Source organism: Natrix helvetica (genome assembly GCF_964273705.1).
Source record: "Natrix helvetica genome assembly, chromosome: 3".
NCBI lineage: Eukaryota > Metazoa > Chordata > Lepidosauria > Squamata > Natricidae > Natrix > Natrix helvetica.
This window is the reverse complement of record NC_138549.1, coordinates 83,464,606-83,477,746: the sequence shown is the minus strand read 5'-3', so window position 1 is coordinate 83,477,746 and position 13,141 is coordinate 83,464,606. Positions and strand designations below refer to the sequence as shown.

The window sequence follows — 13,141 nt, the reverse complement described above, 5'->3', positions numbered from 1 at the left end:
AAACCATGATGGTAGTACTGTAGCTTTAAGTACTGCTGTAATGTGATTGGTTGCTGTTACCTCAAGCAGCCATAAGAGGGAGCCAGAATGACTGTTAGCTCTCTATTTGTTAGATGCTGATCGGTGAATACTGCTTGTTAGACGTATCCTGAGTTTTGCTACTGTTAGCGACTTTGTGTGCTGAACTGATTATATGATACTGGACTGTGTTCGATGGATAACTGACTGACTGAACCGTGTGTAAATTGAACTCTGAATACCTCTATTTTTCACAAAAGTAAAAGCCTATTTAAACTGCAGTGTCTCTGTATGCTGGTTTGTGTGTTATTCCATACCACTCTCATGACGCTTCTCTGCACACTCGCTCTCCTAACGGGGAGCTTACCTAACAGAACACATATGCATATGGACAGGACTTTGATTGGAGTCCCATGACAACCTTCTTGCCTGTCTTAATATCTAAATTCCAAATATACAGCTAACAATTCCCCAAATTCCCAGCCTTTGGAATCTTGGAATTGAATTCATGACATACAGTATATCACGGGCAGTAACTCAATGACTGATGGGGCAGCCCAGTGATTTGGAAGAGAGATGAGCAGCTTAGAGTTAATTTTTGGTAAGTGCTACATTGTATTGCAGCAGACTCAATCAGTAGTTTTCTTCTCAATGTAATATATTGTGTAATAAGCGTGATAATGTAGGTTGTGTATATATATGCTAGTTTCTGAGATTTGCAAATTAAGACAGCATGTCTTTTGAAGCTGATTAAAAATGGAACCCTGTAACACAAACCTATTAATCTATTTTTTCTTTAAGACAGAGCCAAGATAATGACAGAGTAGCAGTTTCCCAGGGCTTCTTATGATACTTTATTTGGTTTATCAATTTTTATAAATAGCGTTGCTATCCAGAACTTAATTCTATATATTCAGGCTCAAGCTATTTTTCTTCAACATTGATAACACTAATTGATAGTAAATTGATAATTAGCAATAATTATTTGGTACTATACAGTGGATACTATAGTAGCAGGTGGTACTATACACCTGGACTATATCCAGTTGAGCATGTTGCAATTGCATATAAATATAAAAAAGAATTAAACATTGAATTTTAAAAATGTGAACCTAAAACCTTAGCAAAGTTGACAAAATCATCTCTAGGAAAAATAAGCACTATGTTTTTAGGTATTGTGCCAGGACTATATTTCATCATTCTTAATCCGTAAAGAAGCATTGATTCATTTTCAGACAAACAAATTATTGACTAAAAGTGATATTTTACAAATGGTCAGAATATCTTTTATTAAAGAATTACTGCATTTCTGTTCTGTTTTCTTAACAGATTGGATGTTATTGTATAGATGGGCATTTGGTAAGCACTTATTCTGCACTAATTTGTGTTTTGATTGCGCTGAAGCAGAAATGGGTTTCTTTGAGTTTAGTTTAGCGTCATAGTTTAGCATCCAGACGTTACACGTCTTAAAGCAGGATTTTGTTTTAATGCAAGGTTGCCCAAAGTGATCAATATCAGGAGTCGATTGGACAATTCAAGGGACCAATAAATATCTGGTGGTCCATAGATTATTGATAAACGATAGAAGGTCAATTAGGATCAATTAATATTTTGGGGTCTGTGGAGCTCCATACAAATCTTTAATTCTGAAGATGAAGTAGCTAGTAGTTACTCAGAGTTGGATAGAGCCATCAGCAAGAGAAGTCTAGAGTTGTTTCTATTATTATGTCTTGTTGCATTGGCACTTTTATCCACTTATCAACTTCTTCTCAAGGATCTGGGATAGGCACACATTGTTGTTTGATGGCCTTACAGTAACATTGCAAGCTGTTTTAAGTAAAATTGCTTTTGGCAATTGACTGATGATTTTGTCAGTTTTGATAGTGTTCAAGTGGTGCTCCACATGTTTTGGGATTGCACACAAGATGCTTATTACTATTGGAATTATCTTTGCTTTCTTGCACAGTAATTTATAAACTAGAGATGTTTCTATTCAAATATATAAGGTGTTCATCCAGATATATTAATAAATGCAACTTTCCTAGGGATTTTTCTTTTTGATCATATTTAAAAATGGAAATGAATTTTTATTTAATAGGATTCCACTTATCGTGGACAAAGCAGCCAATATGGTGATGGGCAAGTAAGGAATATTTTTCTATAGAAATGATGAATTGACATGAATTGACTTGCCAATAAGAATGAGCATGGAAAAAAACCTGATTTCTATTGTTACAGGGTTCCCAATCAGCTAGTGGCCAATATGGTCATGGTAAAGGGGACACCAGCCAATATGTTGAACATGGAGGCAATAGCCAATATGATGGACAAGGAAGCCAGCAAGGTGGCCATAGCCAATATAGTAGTGGACAAGGAAGCTCATATAGCAGCAGCAGTCAATATGGTGGTGGACAAGGAAGCCAATATGGTGGCGGACAAGAAAGCTTATATGGTGGAAGTAGCCAGTATGGAGAACAAGGAAGCCAGAATGAAGCTGGACAAGCAGTCTCATATAGCAGCATCAGCCAATATGGTGGACAAGGACGCCAATATGATAGTGGACAAGGAAGCCAGTATGATGGTGGACAAGTAAGTCTATATGGTGGTGGAGAAGGAAGTCAATATGGTAGTGGACAAGAAAGCTCATATGGTGGCAAGGAAGCCAATATGGTGGCGGACAAGGAATCTCATATAGCAGCATCAGCCAACATGATGGACAAGGAAGCCAATACAGGAGTGGACAAGGAAGCCAGTATGATGGTGGACAAGGAGGTCTATATGGTGGTGGAGAAGGAATCCAATATGGTGCGAGCATCCAATATGGTAGTGGACAAGGAAGCAAATGTAGTGGACAAGAATATTTTTAGGAGGATTTTATATTTTACGGCAATGTCAGCCTTTGATCACGGAATAAAATTAAGAAAGATAATAAATATAAGTAAGTCCTGCAATGAGAGACTGAATTGAGAATGCTTAGATTTGGAAAAAAACAAAAGGCTGAGGAAGGCCGAGAGGACACGTCAAACACTTGACAAAGCTGTGTACCTGGTTTCATTGTTCTGAGTGCAGAATAATGGATTTCAGTTATAGAACCAAGTTTTCATTAAAAAAAAAATCCTAACAGTAAGAGTAATACAGCAATAGAATGCATTGATTGAGAATGTTCCATAAAAGTGTGGTGGTTTGTTTTTCACTGGATGTATTTAGGCAACACAACGTAAGAGATTCACTAAGAATGGGGCCAACATCAGTGAAAGTCAGCATGGTATAATCAATTTGAGCCAGACCCAAATTCAAGTCTACCCTTAGCTATGGAAATATAGTAGATGACTTTCTGTCAATTATACACTTTTAGGCAACTCTCTGAAATTTGTTGCTGTGGGAAATAATGGAGGTGCGATATTGACAGGCTTAAGGCGATTTAAAGGAGCGATATGAATCTGATCAATAAATAGTGGCAATGATTCTTTTTTTGTGTAAGGGCCATTGTTTTAATAATGCATTTCCTACTTAGAGGGTATCACTGCCAAAACAGTGAAGTCTTACTTTCAATGACTATTTGGGAAGAAGCAGTATTCATTATATACCAATGTGCATGAAATAAGAAAGACTACTTTCTGGGAATTGCCTGGCATGATGTTTTATGATGAGCAGAAGAGCTTTATAGACTGCATAAACCACCTTTTCTGAGTCATCATAATTTTAAATGACAGGTCATAAATTGAGGACTATCTATAGCAGGGGTGTCAAACTCGATTTCATTGAGGGCTGCATCAGGCTTGTGTTTGACCTCGGGGGGGCAGGGGGGTGTAGTCAGGGTGGTCGTGGCCAGCTCGATGTAATTTTTGTGTCGGTGCCTGTGGTGGCCCGAGTGCTCTGCCAGAGAAAATGGGCTCCCGAGCTCCGTTTTTGGCTGCAGTGGCCTCCTGCAACCCAGCGAAAATGGAGCTCAGGAGAGATGTATACAGCCCTCCCTAGCTCCGTTTTCACCAGCAGAGGCATTGCGGGCCGATCCTTTGCTGTTTCCAGGGTGGCCCCATGGGCCAGATCTAAGCACCCTGCAGGCCACATCCGGCCCCCGGGCCTTGAGTTTGACACACCTGATCTATAGATATGGTGACATTTTTTTTCCTTGCTATGGATCAGGGAATACTATATTATGGCTGCCAGGAGAGAGAAAACCTATAGTGAAGAATAGATGTGGGTTCATAAGATTAACTCCCTTCTCCAGTGTTCTAGTCTCAGTTCAAATTAATCGTTTTTAGAAAAAAGTAAACAGCAAGAGCTTCTCTTCAGTGACATTTCTAGCTGGGCCTCAATTTCCCTTTACATAGAAGTAGATCACAATCTTTTCCAGTCAGGTAATAAATCATATAATAAGTACTCAATATAAAGGTAGGCAGGTAGTTTGTCTCTCAAGCATTGGTGCATGTTTATAGAAATGTTGGAACTTATGTTGAAATTATTTCCTTTTTCTAATTGCCTTTTTTTGCCTGCACAGGGTTCCCAGCATGGAAGTACTCAGTTTGCTGGTAATGGAAGAGGGAAGCAACTGAGTGGACAAGTAAGGACTACTCAAATAAATGTATTTGGGCTGCACTAGTTAATTGATTATTTTCTCTATTTAGAAATCAGTATAGCCTGTAATATCCTTACAGTTAAGAAAGAAAATAGATTGTTCTGATACTATTGTATTTGTTATACCTTAGGGAGAATGTGCACACTGATCTTGAGTATATTCAGGTTTACAATCCTGTTTTTGGTATTACATTCAATTGAACTTTGAGAAATCCAATATAGTTTTGTACTGTAATAATGTGTGTTGATCACATACATTCAAAATGACTATGCAGTATCTTTTCCCCAAGTGTTTTTGAATATAAAGATTGGGTTGCTTATTTCTATAGGGTTTCTTTTATTCAGAAGGCAATGATAACTCAGCTTTCTCGATGATTAATTTTTGCATTGGCTTAGACATTAATAGTATAGAAAGAGCCTATGAAAATGTATATGCGCCAGCAGATCCAATTCAAACTGAAAGTATCATAACTTCTAAATATTGGTATGTATTATTACCAACCATAGAGCTCTTGAATTGAATTATTTGTTGTAAAGTCAATGTATAAACTTTGGCTAAGGTACATTGCCAATTACAAGTTCTAGTGAATTTAGTAGGATTTCTTTCCCAGTTAAGTATACTTAGGATTGCTGATTAGAGGAGCTGGTTTTATTGGACTCAGGGTCTACTGCCCAGTCTATTGTAATAAATTGTAGTACAAATCTTCAGTCCTGTGTCTTAATAAATGACATTGGCATAACCTAACTAGATGTTCTGTCATTAATGTAGAAATGTTGGCACATTCTTTCTCCAAAGAAATTAAGTCGCATTTTAGAATTTTGAGAAAGAATATAGAAATACTGATGTCCAGGAGTTCTGGTCTTTGTTTACTAATGCAATGAAGACCTACAGCAAGGTCTTCAAAGCTGTATAAGGCTGTATAAGGTGCTGACATAATCAATTAGTATCTGTTTTATCCCCAGGGTTTTCAGAGCCATCAGTCTCATAACTCTGTAAGTATTGTACTCCCAAAGGGTTTCCTATTTACTAATGCCCTATCTTCAGTGAAGGAATTATCTGCCACAGCTGCTACTGCATTGAAAAACATCAGCAGTGCTTTTCAAAAGGAGGGAGGGAAGAAGAGAAGAAGGAACTGGGGGGAGGCACAGAGACCAGACATGGGAGTCTTGAAGAGTTCATACCAGAGGTGAAATGAACTTACCTTTGCTATCAGTTTGCAAATGTGAGTGCCCACACTCGTGTGCATGCTTTGCTCGCATGCGCCACCACCGTACATGCACAAGACCTTCCACGCATGCGCAGAGTGTCAAAAATGGACGTGATGATGTCCAGGTGGGCGGGCAGAGCTTGCTATCGAGTCGCCTGCAAAAGTAAGTAGAACGGGGGGGGGGGGGAATCCGCTATGTCACTCGATTTAGATTAGCTAGAAAGCAGGAAATCCTGCTTTGTAGTTAATATAAATCATGTGTCACAGCTGATCGTCAGAAATAACGATTCACTCAAACCAGAAGCATTTTTTTCCTACCGGTTGGGGTAAATCGGTCAAAACTGGTAGCATTTCACCTGTTTCATACTCTTAAAACCTGAATCACTACTACTACTATTACAGCTTCTTCCTTTCCCTGCTCCGCCACAGCGCGTGTGACCTTTGTAATTGAGCACTAATTAGATATTGCTTCCTTATTACAGCAGTGACTGGGTCCCTAAATCAACTCTCTTTCATTGGGCCTCCTGTAGACTCTGCTTCCATCTGCTCTCAGCACCTCTCTAGTAGAGATATTGATCTCATGTAAAGTCATATAAAAATCTTCTGGGAGATCAATAATTCCTGATTACATCAATCAATCCCCATAAATAATAGCCAGATAAGTTTTTGTTTTGATCTCATGTAAAGTCTTCTGGGAGGTCTATAATCCCTAATTGCATCAATCAATCCCCATCAATAATTGCCAGATAAGTGTCCCCTCCAGGAGCCAAAGAAAGAATAACCATGGAGGCACAGAGCCCTGTGACTGGAATAAAAGGGGAATCCTGCAGTGGGCAAAGTGCAACCCAGCAGGTTGCTTAACTTCTCAAGCTTCCTCCTCCTTTGACCCAGAATACCTTCTGTTTTTCCAAAGAAAGCAACACTTTCCTATGTGGATCAGCTTGATCCAGTTTTAGGATCAGGAATGGCAGAGGTGGAATTGCACCTCTGGAATGGTGCTGAGATGGAAGCCGTGTTGTGGATACATGTCTTTATCATTTGTGAGCCATCTCAGAGCCAGAGCATGGAGTTTATATGAATGAGGCCTAAATGAGTAAAACTACGTCACACTTTAAATTCTATTAAAATGTTGTACCTGAATTTGGATTACAGGTAAACCTTGACTTATGACCATTCATTTAGCAGCCATTCAAAGTTAGGATGGCTCTAAAAAAACCTGGGATTGTGGCAGAATTCCCATAGTCACAGGATCAAACTTCAGGTGTTGGGCAAATGGTTTTTATTTACAACAGCCACAGCATCCCAGGGCTACATAATCACCATTTGCAACTTTCCTAAGGCACTTTCAACATGCAAAATCAATGGCAGAAAGCAGATTTGATTAATGACTATGGCAACAAAGAAGGGTCATAAAATTGGGTGTGACTCACCTCCAACAATGTAAATTGCTGTCTCAAAAGTGGTTGTAAGTCGATGACTATCTGTAGAGTGGTCATGTAGATTAAAATGTACATGTATTTGGTGTAAAGGCATTCTCCCTTATCTAACTGCACTTTGAATTAAGGTGCTTGAAGACTAAGACAGTGAATGAATATATATATATATATATATATATATATATATATATATATATATATATATATATATATATATATATATATATATATATATATATATATATATATATATATATATATATATATATATATATATATATATATATATATATAATGAATCTAATGAGCCTTCATGTATAGTATCAGAACAGAGGAAGTATAATTAAAGACAAGGGTATAGGAAAGAGAAATCTAGTCCCCTCCATCCCTCACCATTGTTTGTCCATTGCTACATTCACATACTGCAGTCAACTCATTAAAGTAGCCACATTTTTAGGCAGTTTCTAAAGCAGCCATATCAGTTTTTCACCTTGACACAGAACGCTGAAATAAGATGTATGTATGGAAAGGGATGTTCTACGTGGCTTCCACATTTTACAAAATATCTGTATATCATTTTTGAAACAGGTACAGCTGTAATATTCTTAGTATGCCAATATCTATGAATTATTCCAAATTCTGTATTTATGGATAGAACAAATCCTTTTGTGGGTGTTCTAATTAATGATGACTGGGTTTAAGCTGTGGACAAAGGTGTAAAAAGAAAAGATAAAAAGAAATAGAAAAAAGAAGCTTCTAATTTCGTTTTCAGCAAATTCAAGTAGGATTACACAATTATGTCTTAGTCTACAGTTACAAAAACCGCTCTCTTTTTCTATTGTGCAATATTTTCTAATCCTCAAAAGCACCATTCAAAAGTTCATTTTTGTCCTTGTTTTATGTAAAAAAATCTATAAGCAATAAATGTAGATGTTGTCTTTTCGTTAATCAAAGACGCCAATTTAACCATCTGTGCAAACTCCCATCATCTTCACCAACTTTTCCTCCATTGTGGGTAGTGCCAAATCATTCCAATTTTAAGCATAATCTTGCTGCAATTGTCCTATTCAAAAACAAAATTCCATGCCTTTTTTAATGCCTTTTTTTAATCTGTTAGTCCCAAAAGAAAAGTCTTTAGCCTAGAGATTTTTCTTTGAGAGTTGGGTTCAAGCTGTGAAGAAGACTATAAGAAATAACAAGTTTCATAAAAAGTAATAAAGTGTTGTACTGTGTTTCAGTCCTAAAATGTGATTTCCCTTTTTCGTCCTCTATAGAGTGCTGTTGGGAAGCAGCCTGTCTTGGGTCTGGTGCTTTTCAGCATTCTGAGTACCTTTGCTGTCTCTTCTTCAACTGTATCTAAATGGATTATATGAACTTTTGAAATTTTGTCAAGGAGGTGACACATTGGGGTTAAGAGTTTTTTTAGATTGATAAGTCATATATTGCTGTAGTCCCTGACCTCTACATACACAAGTACCGTTAACAATATGCCTTGTTGAAAATTACTGCTGTATCTCTTTTTTATATATAGGCACTCCTCATTTAGTGACCATAATTAGGACTGGCAACTTAGTCATTAAGTAAAGCAGTTCCTAAGTGAAACCTGCTATAATCTTACTTCAGCTTTCCTTTGCTTTACAAAATTGCCATAACTGTGAATGGTTGCTAAATGAGGCAGTTGCTAAAAGTGGATTACCTGTATATTATGCTTTTATCTTTGTTTTTTTAATGTACTATATTGTATTTCATTGCAAAAATGATATTTTGGTTATGAAATTAATTAATGAATCAACTGACTTTGATCAACAACAGCAACATTTTATTATTACAGTCTTAGACCAGCGACCAGAACAAACAAAAGAACTCAATATATACCGTATTTTTCGGAGCATAAGATGCACCTTTTTCCCTTAAAAAAGAGGCTGAAAATCTGGGTGCGTCTTATACACTGAATACAGCATTTTTGGCCTCCTGAAACCCTGCCCCCTTTGCAAAAATGGCTGTGCGTAGCCTTTAGGAGGCTTATAGAGTGCTCCTGGGGGCTGGGGAGGGTAAAAATGAGCAAAAAACAGGCCATGTTCCCCCCCCAGCTCCCAAGAGCACTCTACAAGGCTATGCATGCCCTTTTTTTGACAAAAAATGGGCCCATTTTTGTGAAAAATGGGCCATTTGTTTGCTCAATTTTGGCCTCCCCAGCCCCCAGAAGCACTCTACAAGCCTCCTAAAGACTATGCATGCCCTTTTTTTGACAAAAAGGGCCCGATTTCACGAAAAGTGGACCATTTTGGGGAGGTCTGCAGAGTGCAAAAACTTTTTTTTTAATTTGCCTCTTCAAAATCTTATACTCTGGTGTGTCTTATACTCCGAAAAATACGGTATACACTTAAAAGTTCTAGTATGAAATAATAAATAACAACTAAAATCTATAATAAAATCTAGTGTAAATTATACATGCTCTAACTATACGATAGTTGCAATCCCTAAACTATGTGGCCTGTTGTAGGTTCAACGCTAAATGGGAAGTGACTAAGCAGCGCAAAGGGTTTGCCACAATTATTATATAACATTGCTGTAGTAGAGAAGACACATGTTTGCAACGAATCCCCAGTGTTGCTGCGCAGAATCTGGCCACCTGCGCCGTAGTTATGGACTGTTCATCTTTAAGCAGCTACGAGATAGGTAGTGTCGGATCAAAGGCTTAAGACTGTTACTTAAGACTGTTGATATATTTGGAAATAGCATAATACAATGAAAATTATGTAGATTGAGATAGTTCATTAGTCCCTATCATTGATCCAAATTTTGGCAGTACTATATATTTTAGTTATTGTATCATTCATTAAGGTATCAGAAATAATTATTCTGAGTATATTCATAAGTAACTAGATTACAGCTGAATTCTAAGATTTTTGAAAGGTACACTCTTGCAGCATTATCTAGAAGTTCCTTCATAATAAAAAGAAAGAGAATTATGGGAAAATCTATAATAATTTTGAAGGAATACTGTAAAATTCAACTATTTTCTACTCTTAATAAATATGAGGAATCTTCTGCAACTGTTTTCTTTGCTTCAATTATGTTAATCAATATAAATTCAAGGCAACAATAACATCTATGTACTATTAAAACTCTCATGTTTGTAACCTTTAACTGGACAAAATACTGCACCATTTTAGGGCAAAACATTTTGAACCTCGAATAGTATCCCAAATAGACTAACTTGCCAAATGCATCCAAAATCTGGAACTCACGACTCCTGTGGAAATGAAATTTGGCAAGTTACAAAACATTTTATGACATAAAATTATCATACATTTTATGATACGATACAAATTGTCATAAAATATTCCCATGATGAGCTTCTGATGGTTGACTATGTTATGCAGATACAACTCTGAATAGCTCCCTGAATTTTTTTTAAAAATTTCTAGTGAAGACAATACGAAATAATGCCATTATTGAAGGCATGGAGGAATTTGGTGAAGCAATATCTCTGAAACGGTAACCCAATGGGTCACAGGCTGATTAGTTATAATATGGTCCACAGAGAGGTGTTTCAAAAAAGAAAGAAAGAAAGAAAGAAGATACCTAGTGCAACCGTACAATTGTGATGGATGTTAAAACAGATTATGGTTTCAATTTTGTGAATCATAACCATCATCTTGGTTTCCCCCCCCCCCTCGCTATTTATTTGGATCTTTCTTGCCCAATCAACTCTTTGAAAGCAAATAAAAATAATAAAGAATTGCATTTGTTTTGTTGCAATATAATGGAAAAACTCTTTGAGTAACCCTACTTCAAGAGGCTGTTCGGGATCTTGTATTCTAAAGATCTTGTATTCAAATAATTTGGAAAAAAGGCTTTTAATCTATTCCCCTCCCCCCACTCACATGCTCCTTGGGGTTATCTGACAACATTTGCTAAATTTGCCATGGGCTCATCTTCTGATGGCCCAGAGCCAAAGTTCTTTGTAGATAACTCCAGCCCCATTGGATCCCCTCCCTGCTAAACTGGCAGGTCTAAGGTTTTTGCTGGCATTTTCAAAGGCCCTACAAGCATGATTTTTAGGTAAAATTAATTATTTTAATCATTTTAAATATCTCAGCCTTTGATGTTTGTATTTTTTTGTAAACTGCCAAGAGATCTTGATAGTCAATAATATAAAGAGTTTAATAAATAAATAAATGAACCCAAGATACATTCTTTAAGAGGCCTTCAAGTAAGGAAACAGGAAGTCCAATTCTAAAAAACCCATTTTTTTTAAAAAAAAAAACTTTTTAAAGAAAAGTAATACCACTCTTTCCACTATCCTCTCTCTACTTTTCGTTATCAGAATTATTGGGCTGGAAGACGTAAGAATACCAATACGTATTAACAGCAGTTTAGGAACAATATGTAGCCTACTTGCATGGGCTTTATAAGAGTATATTTCCAAGGAGAAATAATGTATTGATGCCAAATGCAACGATGATAATCTAAATTAAATAACTTGTGTTGCCTTTTACATAAATATAGCTTTCTGCAAAAACTCAGTATGCTTGTATTTGCATAAGGCTATTTTTATAGGGGTGAACCACGAAAACATATTTTATAGTGATGATAATTTGTGAATGATCTAAGTGTGGTTAGATGAGAAGGGGTGGGATGGGATGCAATCCCTCTTGTTTTCAAGCAGATTTGTTATGTTTAGATAATCATAATTAAACTTCTGCTAACCATCTTAAAACTCCCACCCTTTAAGCATTGACTGTTAGACTACAGAACCATAACAGAATATTTTATAGTGCCAGTGTTACTCACATCACACAAACCCTGAGTCGAAAACAGTAAATTTCTAAACGTATAAAAAGGAATTGTCAGGGCATTTAAAAAGTATAATTTCAAAGGTTCAGTCCACAAAACAACATAAAAGCTGAGTGTATGTTTAGCATTCAAATCCTAAATGCATTTAGAAACAATTGGCATGCAGGAAAGTCCTCCTCCTTTTCTTCATCCCACCTTTATAACATGCTAATGCTTTTGCCTCCTATTTATATATGTGCATCAAAGGGTCAAAGGTTGTGCAAAACAAGTTTGCATATATAAAAACTGTCATTGCATGATTGTGAATATATTCTGGGCATTTGAAATAATAAAGCATATTGCCAATAGTGCTTGTGTGGATTATTATCTATTTTACTTTAAAAAAAAGAAGTTTGAAAGCAGGTTTGTTCAACATAGTCTCATATTTCAAACTAGTTTTGCTTGTTCACCACTTCAAATAAATGCATAAGACATATGGTAGGTCATTTTTCTTTTTCCTGGATTGCAGTGTTTTTAAATGCAATCTATTTTCTCTTTCTGCAACGAAGGTGGCATCTTAAATTATTTTCTTGTAGAAAACATTTAAAGTGTCATGCTACCAAGGGAGACCCACAATAAACCACAGAATTTACACATCATACAGAATTTCATATCAATATCTATTCTGAAATTTCCCTTAGTTAATTAATGTAAATATTTCAAAATGTGTTTTGGGGTTCATAATTTAATGTACAGTATAGCCCCGTACCTTCACAAGTCATCAGAGCAACATGAGGAACATGATACTTGTGTAAAATATAATGCCAAGAAAATCAGATAAGTCTTATAGTTGGAAAGGACCAGACTACTGAATCCAGCTTCTCCACCAGTGCAAATGAAAGCATCCCAGAGAAATGGCTATTTAGTCCAATCCAGTAGAGGGGAATTCATTGTGTGTCTGGGTAATTGATTTCCTTGGCAAACACTTGTCAGAAGGGCTTTTTCCCTAACTTTGAAACACCATTTGTCTTCCTGTAACTTGCATTAATATTTCTTCAGAATGAGAACAGGAGTTGATTTTCTTTACATTATATTCTGTCCGGTATTTGAAGACAGCTG

At 36.6% G+C, this 13,141-nt stretch overlaps 1 protein-coding gene across 5 annotated transcripts in view; it reads left to right on the top strand.

Moving 5' to 3' along the window:
• LOC309389661 (uncharacterized protein) overlaps positions 1-12,390 on the top strand; it is an 88,963-nt gene extending 76,573 nt beyond the window's left edge. For 2 of the 5 annotated variants that reach the window (XM_081948258.1, XM_081948256.1), the window contains 6 exons: positions 1,348-1,377; positions 2,117-2,161; positions 2,257-2,607; positions 4,520-4,582; positions 5,560-5,589; positions 8,515-12,390. In XM_081948258.1, the coding sequence (XP_081804384.1) occupies positions 1,348-1,377; positions 2,117-2,161; positions 2,257-2,607; positions 4,520-4,582; positions 5,560-5,589; positions 8,515-8,613 (618 nt within the window). In that variant the 3' untranslated portion in view covers positions 8,614-12,390. The remainder of the gene's footprint in view (positions 1-1,347; positions 1,378-2,116; positions 2,162-2,256; positions 2,608-4,519; positions 4,583-5,559; positions 5,590-8,514) is intronic. The other 3 variants (XM_081948259.1, XM_081948260.1, XM_081948257.1) reach the window with 3 other exon arrangements.
• The last annotated feature ends 751 nt before the right edge of the window (positions 12,391-13,141 follow it).